Consider the following 10506-nt stretch of genomic DNA (forward strand, 5'->3'; position numbering starts at 1 on the left):
CTCACAGCTCAGAGTCTGGAAGAATCTAGCCGGCTGCACGGATGTGACGTGGCAGCATTGGACGGGTACGTCACTGGACGGGGAACAGCGGTCTGCAATAGCGCCTCTTACAGGCACTATTGACAACACAAGGTATTTGAGAGAAAGATTGTTTCTCAATATAATATCGATCTTCTAGACAATAAAAAATATGGGTGAACCACCCCTTTAATTAAAGTTTTATTCTGTTGTAGAGCTTGCTTTCTTGTGAAAAGATCTGTAAGATTTTTTTATAGCTTTTTATTCTGTATTTTGTTAGTATGACCTAAGCCACATGGCATGAAAATCGGTGCGAGTGGAGTGTGATAAAAAAAATCGCATTCCACTCGGACCAATATTAGCCTGTGTGTCAGCGCACACGAGCGATTATTTTCTCAGCCCTAATCGGACCGAGAAAACAATCGCAGCATGCTGCGATTGTAATGCGAGACTCTCTCTTGCACCCATTCAAGTGTATGGGGCGAGAGAAAAATCTCACTGCACTTGCGGGACACCGGTGTTCCGCAAGTGCAGTGCGAGAATGGCAATAGCCGGCTACGGAGGAGAGAGGGAGAGAAATCCATCCCTCCCCTCCGCAGCATCGGCCCGCCCCTCCTTAGTGTCGGCCCGCCCCCCGCAGCTGAGGTCCGCTTGCACGAACGGACCTCAGTCGCAGGGACACTCGCATGACACTCGGCTCTGCTGTACTGCCAGCGTGAGCCGAGTGTCATACGAGGGGATCGCAGTAATCCCCGCGTGGCCCCAGCCTATATGTCAGGATATGCAAAAAAAATGCAGTTCTTACAATGGTTAAAAAAAATTTGATTATGTTAGTTTGAGTCATCACAAATGCAGCAATCCCAACAACAGGATATATTTTTACATAATAAAGCATTTATTTATCGTGGAAAATTTTGTCTTGTTTTTATAGTGTAAGACAATTTTTAATTTGATGTTTTGTTTTATTTTCTTTTACATTCTGCAAGAGGAGGCAGATTGCAAATATATCAATGCAAACTGTACATTCATTTTTGGTAAGCAGATGCAGAAGTGGACACACATTTACGGCATATACATTACACCAAATGGATAAAGAGGTTTTTATCGCTCAACAAATTTAGCCTGCAGGCACATGTGTGTTTGTAAAATAACAAAACATCTTTATTTAAAGGGGTTGTCTCATGAACTAAGTTCATTTTAATCAATAGAAACATTTTAATCAATATCTCACTACAGGAACAAAAATGTTCCTCTTCTGAGATACTATAAAATTCGACATATTTAGAAGACTATCTCAGTAAAGAAACTAGTTTTGTTTTCATCAAATTGTGGAAATTATTATTATTATTATTATTATTTCAAGAGCCATTGATTAGAATCAAGTTTATTCATAGTAAAACTCCTTTAACCTCCCCAGGTCCAGCGCTGTGTCTTAGCTGTCGCTCTGGTCTTTGTTGATCAGCTGCAGTGGTGATGTCATATCAACAGTGCTGAGCTCAGTGGCTTGTTCCATCTACATCAGCCCTATCAGTATGACATCACCACTGCAGCCAAACAACAAAGGCTAGAGCGTTACTGGAAACACATTGGGTTGGACTTGGGGAGGGTCAATAATATTAAGTTTGCTTTTTATATATTATTTTTACATAGTCTAAGGACATACATTTCCTGAAAGAGGACAACCCTTTAAGATTTTACATATTTAGTGATGTGTATGGACAGAATTTAAGACAAAGAACATACTCACTAGTTCAGTTTAAGAAGTGAGGACTATGAGGCTGTAACATGGCTTCTGGCTGTGCTTTAGACTGGTGGAGTCAACCGCTATGGACTGGGTTATAAATCACAGAGAGGGGCACCTGTGCTATTGTCTTCTGTAGTGCAACCTCCCAATCACTGTAATCATTCACAAAATGCCATTGCAATGCATTTTCTTGCCTTGTTTTTACAATCTCATTGTAACTTTAAGGCCCCTTTACACACTGAGACTTTCTAGCGATCCCACCAGCGATCCCAACCTGGCCGGGATCGCTACAAAGTCTCTGGTGAGTCGCTGGTGAGCTGTCAAACAGGCAAACCTGGAAAACGACACAACAGCGATACGGACCTGCAGAACGACCTAGCTAGTCATTGGGGACATTGTAAAGCAGCTTTTTGAAAGGGAAGTCGCTAACGAAGTCGCTGTAAAGGCCCCTTTACACACTGAGACTTTCTAGCGATCATGCTGCACAGCGGGAAACAAAGGACCAAAGAATGGTCCTGAGAGATGTGTAGTGATCAGCAACCTCACAGCAGGGGACAGGTCGCTGATGTGTTTCACACACTGCAATGTTGCTGGGGAGGTCGCTATTACATCACAAAACCGGTGACGTTACAGCAATGTCGTTTGCGATGTTGCAGTGTGTAAAGGGGCCTTTACACTGTTTTTTGCAGCAAATTTCCTACATGGCTTAAAAAAAATCCATGTGGTATTAACTGGATATATGGAAAATTAACCTAAGGTTTTCCTGATGTTCCTGCTTGTCTCCCAATTCTTCTACCAGCACACCACAACCTCAGGAAAAGTGCCTATTAACACCTGGGGTGAGGTGCAGCGCTGCATGAAGCCTAAATTGAAGCTATGAGCTAATACCTTAGATAGCTATCCATAGTCTATTTGCTAAAGTAAATCAGCCACCAGACTCAATATTGAATCCTGTATAAGTTTTTTATAAATACAGTGGGAGGGTATTAAATCACTTTCAACCCACAACCTACTACCATGTTGGTATCTATCTCAGTTTCATCCAAGAGCAGAAATACTGAATTACCTACCTGGGTTTGAAGAAATTAATTCAAACTAAACCATAATCCACTGTTCCCCAACCTTTCTGACCTTGAGTTAAACATTCAGCTCAGAGAGGGTCGAGAGCCACATTTAGCTCCTGAACCCCTCACAGTAGTGACACCCAGAAACCCCATTGCCAGTATAATTACAGCCAAAGCTTTTCCACATAAATCACTACACCAAGGGAGTATACCAAGATCTAGGTTTTCCTACCTCCATTCAGATCTGCTCTTCTATGTGGGGCTACTCACAAAAGTCAACACTTGGAGACCTGTTCATCATAGCTGATTGCTAGACCTGGTGCAAATGCACCAAGCTGGTGGACAGTCGGGAGCCACACATCATGTGTCCATGAGGCACATGTGGCTCCCGAGCTACAGGTTGGGGACTCTTGCTATAAACCAAGGTAGCTTTTTTATGTTAAAATATTGCTTATGATGTTTCAAGAAGACAATAACAACATAGTAGTGACAATGCAGGTTTTTACCATTTCTAAAGCTGGTGTCACACATAACGACGACGACAACGACGTCGCTGCTACGTCACCATTTTCTGTGACGTTGCAGCGACGTCCCGTCGCTGTCGCTGTGTGTGACATCCAGCAACGACCTGGCCCCTGCTGTGAGGTCGCCGGTCGTTGCTGAATGTCCAGCTTCATTTTTTGGTCGTCACTCTCCCGCTGTGACACACACATCGCTGTGTGTGACAGCGAGAGAGCGACGAAATGAAGCGAGCAGGAGCCGGCACTGGCAGCTGCGGTAAGCTGTAACCAGCGTAAACATCGGGTAACCAAGGGAAGACCTTTCCCTGGTTACCCGATGTTTACGCTGGTTACTAGCCTCCGCTCTTGCTGCCAGCGCCGGCTCCTGCACTGTGACATGTGTTTGCAGTATGCATCGGGTAATTAACCCGATGTGTGCTGCAGGAGAGCAAGGAGCCAGCGCTAAGCGCGGCTCCCTGCTCTCTGAACTGTGACATGTAGCTGCAGCACACATCGGGTTAATTAACCCGATGTGTGCTGCAGGAGAGCAAGGAGCCAGCGCTAAGCGCGGCTCCCTGCTCTCTGAACTGTGACATGTAGCTGCAGCACACATCGGGTTAATTAACCCGATGTGTGCTGCAGGAGAGCAAGGAGCCAGCGCTAAGCGCGGCTCCCTGCTCTCTGCACATGTAGCACAGCGACGTTATGATCGCTGCTTCTGCTGTTTGACAGCTAAGCAGCGATCATAACAGCGACTTACAAGGTCGCTGTTACGTCACCGAAAATGGTGACGTAACAGCGACGTCGTTGTCGCTGTCGTTTAGTGTGACACCAGCTTAAGACCCATTGTTTACAGCAGTCTTTAGTTGCTATATAGTGTGTGATGTAAAGTGGCCTTTAAATAACACCCACTTTGGTCACTGGTCAGTTTTGGACTTTGTTCACAGAAGAGAATTGTACAGGGCAGTTTACATACACATAGCTTGGCGAGACTAAGGTGTGATGAAATTCTTTGGCATTTTCTTCCTGATCAAGCTATGCGTTGGCAAAGGGCTTTACGTATTTTTCTTATGTAGAAATGTAATGAGTTACAATTTTTGCTTAAGCATTGCTAAGTACACAAAATTGCCAGCAATACTGTAGTTTTTAAATGAGCAAGTTCGGCATTACACTTATTTGTATTTAATTAGTTAGTACATCGTATTTGTATATAGTTGTGTATGATTGTAATAGTGGTAAAAATTTAGTTATTTTTCTTTCTCGATGAACCATATCCAACGTCAGAAATGATACTCGCAATACAGAGGCAGGACAGTATATAAAGCCACTTACTCAGCTGAAGCAGACGGCAAATTCTTGTCTACTGGTTCCAGGGGAGTGTCCATGGAGACTTCTTTACTTGCTTCTTCAGCTGACTATACCTCGCTCAAAAATGTCATACGCTTTCCCCTTGAATTATACCTGTAACTTATACTTTCCCCCATTCGATTATACACCACTCTTTCTTTCTGTCTGATTCCCAGTATCAGCAGCTAGGGCAAAGTCCGGAGCTCATAGTTCACTCCCCTTTTTCTATTAGTATTAGTCTCACATGAACCCATTACGTTAGCAGAAAATGTACATTATAATACTGATAAGACTACTTACAAGCTGCATGAAATGATAGCCTGGCCTTGATCGCTTAAACTCTTCAAAAAATGTGATGATATCATTGATATGGAATAGTCATGTTCGCTCTATTGACTTCTAGTATTTATTGAAATTTATAGCCAACTTCACATTTGTTCCATTGAAAACAACACTAAAAGAGGAACCAACATTGAATACTGGAGGATATCAGGGGGGGGAAAATTCTCCGCACTTTCTATGCTGTAACTGGATAAGAGAATCTCATATACTAGTACCACAATATGCATAAGGTTACTAGGGTAGCTATGGCAAATACCAGAAAAGTGGTCCCTATTTAAAGAAGTCCTTTCACAAGATTTTTCATATTGACCTGGACACAGGATGTAATTGTAACTACAGATCGAAGTAAAACTTTTTTTTTTACTTCGCCTCTTCAGTGCAGAAATATTACCAATTAAAGCATTTGGGATCTAAAGAGTTAACTTTTAACTCCATTTAGGAGCAATTAGAAACTTTTCACTGAGGAAGTGTACTTAACCCTCTGGTATGAGTTGATTAATCATGAGCAAGCAGCATCACAGAAAAAGACCCTCACGCCCCCAATACTTAAAAGGAACCGATTTTTCCCTATTAAACGAAAAAATTCACCTTCTACAGTTCCTGGGCTGCATTCTATGAAGGTGCACCTTGGCCCGGACTCCCCTTCCAGAGCTCATTTTCTGCTCCTTTCCCCCCTCCTGCCGCTAATCGCTTCATGTGTAATATTTAAATCAGGAAATTAAAAAACGCAAAAAAGGTTTCACCCCCTCCCTCCTCAAACCTGTGAATGTTAGTGTGGTCTCAGTGCATTAACCCCCTTACCGACATACAGTCCCTGACAAAAGTTCTGTCGCTTATCCATGTTATGTAAATAAAAGCTTATAACCTGACTTTAAATTCATCACTTGGTTTTATAAATTACTCTTTTGAAAGCTGAAACCCTTCCAAATTTGGTTTAGGTTATGAAAATAAAGTTGCTGCAAAGCTGAAATAATGATCATTTAATGAACACAGAAAGGTCAGATTTTGGCAAGACAAAAGTTTTGTCGCCCACAGAAAGTAATGTGACTGGGCTGGCCAGTCCTTGAGCACCTTGATCTTCTTTGCCAGGAGGAACTTTGTTGTAGAGATGGATGTATGAGATGGAGCACCATCCTGCTGCAGAATTTGACCCCTTTTATGATTGGGAATGTAAGAGGTAGCTAATATTTCTTGATATTTTAAGCTATTGATATTGCCTTCCACCATGCAAATGTTTCGCACACCCCCATACTGAATTTAACCCCTGACCATGATCTTTCCACCACCAAACGTAACTGTTTTCTGGATCCATATGGGCTCCTGCAGTATTTGCGGGGGCTGTGGTGTAATTCACCTGAAGATTAATCAGAGAAATCCACCTTCTGCCACTTTTAGAAGCATCCATCTGTTTAGCAGGCTGTGGGACTTGGCAAATGGCACACATTTTTTTAATTGACTTTTGTATAGTGCTGGCTTCTGGGTGATTCGACCATGGAGGCCATTTCGAGACAGAATCCTACAAACTGTTTTTAGTTGACATAGGGACTTGAGGTGACCAGGCCTTTTGGAGCTCTGCAGTGGAAGAGAGGCTGGCTTTGGATTTTCTAACCAACAAACATTCCTCCTGAACAGTTGTCTTGCGGGGTCTGCCGGACCTGGGCTTGTCAAACACATCTCCAGTCTCTTCAAATCTTTTTTTAATTCTTTGTTAATTACAAATTAATTGGTAATTTCTTGACGCTGAGACACATTAAAGGTGCCAGCCACCTCTGCAGTGAATCTGTTTTTCAGCCTCTTTATAATCAAGGCTTTGGTCACAGGTTGGATTTTTGGCATGTTGTCAGAGGTCTAGTTGCAGTTCAACTGAAGGTCTGGGGTGCTGGGGTTTTTTTTATACACACCCACTAATTAACCGATCATTTACTGAGCACAGGTGAGGATGTAAACTAGGATTGGGTGCATTATATGACAAGGCGACAAAATTTCTGTCTTGCCAAAATCTGACCTGTGTTCATTAAATGATCAATATTTCAGCTTTACAGCAACTTTATTTTCATAACTTAAACCAAATTTGGGAGGGTTTCAGCTTTCAAAAGAGTAATTTATAAAACCAATGGATGAATTTAAAGTCAGGTTATAAGCTTTTATTTACATAATAATAATAATAATAATAATTTTATTCATTTATATAGCGCTATTAATTCCACAGCGCTTTACATACATTGGCAGTACTGTCCCCATTGGGGCTCACAATCTAAAGTCCCTATCTGTATGTCTTTGGAGTGCCACATGGATAAGCGACAGAACTTCTGTCAGGGACTGTGTGATGAACTGATACGTCATATGCCGACAACTCCCTAACTTTGATGCGGGCTCAGAAACGGAGACATCTCTGCCTCTGTGTCTAATAATGTTACTATGACTTACATGTAAAATCAATACCTATCAAAAGGGTGGGTTTTATTACTCAGTAAGTGAATAGCCGGCTTTCTAGGTTATTGTGCTTGTAAAAAGGAGAAATTGGCAAGCATAAAACGTGACTACCGGTAAATTGGCCACTGCATGATAAATGTGATAAACAAATTTACAAAAACATTTTTGTTTTTAGGGACCACATCACATTTGAAGTGATTTTGAGAGGCCTAGGTGACAGAAAATACAAAAGTGACACCATTCTATAAACTGCACCCTTCAAACTGCTCAAAACCATATCCAAGAAGATTATTAATCATTCAGGTGCTTCACATGAACTAAAGCAATGTGGAAGAAAAAAGTAATTTTCTTTTCCCACAAAAATGTTACTTTAGCCCCACGTTTTGTATTTTCACAAAGTAAATGGACCATACAATTTGTGCAATTTCTCCCAAGTACGCTGATATCCCATATGTGCTTGAAAACTACTGTTTGCAAGTATGACAGGACTTCAAAGGGAAGGAGTGATATTTTAATTTTGGAGTACAAAATTACCTGGAATAAATAGGGCATGCCATGTCGCGTTTGCAGAACCCCTGATGTGCCTACACAGTGTAATCCACCCCCCCCCACCCTAAAGTGACCCCCATTTTGGAAACTAGACCCTTCAAGGAAGTTATCATACCTCCCAACCGTCCCGGATACAGCGGGACTGTACCGGATTTCAGCGGGTGTCCCGATCATGAGGCTTTTTGTCCCGCCCGTGGCTCCGCCCACCCACTCTCTCCCCGTCTGACTTTCTCCCCCTCCTAATGCACATGAGCAGAGCAGAGCCGAGCGCTGCTTCACTGCTCTGGCTCTGTGCTGCCGCTGTTATGGGTGGGCGGCAGCAGCACTCTGGCTGCCGGCACTTTAAATCTGCAGCTCAGCGTGCACTCACTGCTGGGCTGTTTGTGTACGGAAGTGCATCTGTGGGCGGAGCTACCGAGCAACATGCTGAGCTCTGTCCACAGATAAAGAGACTGCAGGAAGAGGAGCTGCAACACCAAGGAACGCTGTATGTGAACTCCCCCCCCCCCCACCTACCCAAAGCTGTATGCCCCAACCCCCTCCTCACCAGAGCTATATGCCTCCAGTCACCCCCTTCACCACATCTGTATGGCCGCCTCACCAAATTTGTATACCCCCCCACCAGATCTATATGCCCCCCAGCACACCCCAGCTCTGTATGCCTCCAGCCCCCTTCCACCAGATATGTATGCCCCAGAAGCCCTCTCCTCACCAGAGCTATATGCCTCCAGCCACCCCCCTCACCAGATTTGTATGTCCCCCAGCCCCCACACCAGATTTGTATACCCCCCAGCCACCCCACCAGATCTATATGCCCCCCAGCACCCCCCACCTCTGTATGCCTCCAGCCCCCTCCCGCCAGATATGTATCCCAGCCCCCCCTCACCAGATATGTATGCCCCAGCAGCCCTCTCCTCACCAGAGCTATATGCCTCCAGCCACCCCCCCTCACCAGATCTGTGTGCCCCCCAGCCCCAACACCAGATTTGTATGCCCCCAGCCCCCCCATCGGAGCTGTATGTGCCCCCAGAGCTGTATAAGCCCCAACACCAAAGCTATATGCCCCTTAGTAATATCTATGCTACCAGTAATTTGTATGCCCCACAGTAAAGTGTGTATACCCCTTAGTAATGTGTATGCCCCTCAGTGAAAAATACAGACGTTCTTCACTGATGTGTTAAACACGCATATGTCCCTTCATACTCCATGATTCACGGCACACAGTGGTTGTCCATGTGCAATCCATGATACGTGATCCGTACTCCGTGATTGCACATGGACATATACTCATCTGCCCCCGCTCCTGCTCTCCGTGGTGCTGAAGAGTCCCGCAATTCAGCATCCAGCCACCGCTCTCTCACCTCTTCAGCTGCTTCCGGGTCGGCTCTGGCTGCATAAATGAATATGCATGCCATTATGAACCAGCCAGGAAGAAGCAGAGAGCAGCTGCCGAACTCAGCATCGCTGGAGAAGGTGAGTTGAAAAAGATTTTTATTTTAAATGTCCGTGTTTTTCTGGTACGTGTTTCACGGATCACACCATAGTGTGGTCTGTGGGACATCAGTGATGCCAGAAAAAAACGGACATGTTTCTGTGCGGCAATCACGGATACGCATGTATGCCGCACGGAGACACGGTCAGTGAAAAATCACTGATGTGTGTGCAGACCCATTGATTATAATGGGTCTGCATAGGTCAGTGATTCTGGTACGTATAAAAACTAGCACATACATACCAGAATCACTGACATCTGAAACAGGCCTAATATGTATGCCCCTCAAGTACTGTCTATGCCCCAAGACCCTCCTGTGCTGTATATACTGTAGCCCCCAGCCCCTCCTGTGATGTATATACTGTAGCCCCCAGCCCCTCCTGTGATGTATATACTGTAGCCCCCAGCCCCTCCTGTGATGTATATACTGTAGCCCCCAGCCCCTCCTGTGCTGTATATACTGTAGCCCCCAGCCCCTCCTGTGCTGTATATACTGTAGCCCCCAGCCCCTCCTGTGCTGTATATACATATATACTGTAGCCCCCAGCCCCTCCTGTGATGTATATACTGTAGCCCCCAGCCCCTCCTGTGCTGTATATACTGTAGCCCCCAGCCCCTCCTGTGCTGTATATACTGTAGCCCCCAGCCCCTCCTGTGATGTATATACTGTAGCCCCCAGCCCCTCCTGTGATGTATATACTGTAGCCCCCAGCCCCTCCTGTGCTGTATATACTGTAGCCCCCAGCCCCTCCTGTGCTGTATATACTGTAGCCCCCAGCCCCTCCTGTGCTGTATATACTGTAGCCCCCAGCCCCTCCTGTGCTGTATATACTGTAGCCCCCAGCCCCTCCTGTGCTGTATATACTGTAGCCCCCAGCCCCTCCTGTGCTGTATATACCGTAGTCCCCAGCCCCTCCTGTGCTGTATATACTGTAGCCCCCAGCCCCTCCTGTGCTGTATATACTGTATATATACAGTGTGTGTGTGTATGTATATATGTATATATATATATATATA

The 10506-nt window shown here is 44.7% G+C and overlaps 1 protein-coding gene across 2 annotated transcripts in view; it reads right to left on the reverse strand.

Moving 5' to 3' along the window:
• The window catches only part of LOC142292855 (GRAM domain-containing protein 2B-like), a 182030-nt gene extending 177214 nt beyond the window's left edge, over positions 1-4816 (reverse strand). For both annotated transcript variants that reach the window (XM_075337797.1, XM_075337795.1), the window contains exon 1: positions 4659-4816. In XM_075337797.1, coding sequence (XP_075193912.1) covers positions 4659-4711 — 53 coding nt within the window. In that variant the 5' untranslated portion in view covers positions 4712-4816. The remainder of the gene's footprint in view (positions 1-4658) is intronic.
• Positions 4817-10506: the final 5690 nt, after the last annotated feature.

This window comes from Anomaloglossus baeobatrachus, chromosome 1 (genome assembly GCF_048569485.1).
Source record: "Anomaloglossus baeobatrachus isolate aAnoBae1 chromosome 1, aAnoBae1.hap1, whole genome shotgun sequence".
Lineage (NCBI taxonomy): Eukaryota > Metazoa > Chordata > Amphibia > Anura > Aromobatidae > Anomaloglossus > Anomaloglossus baeobatrachus.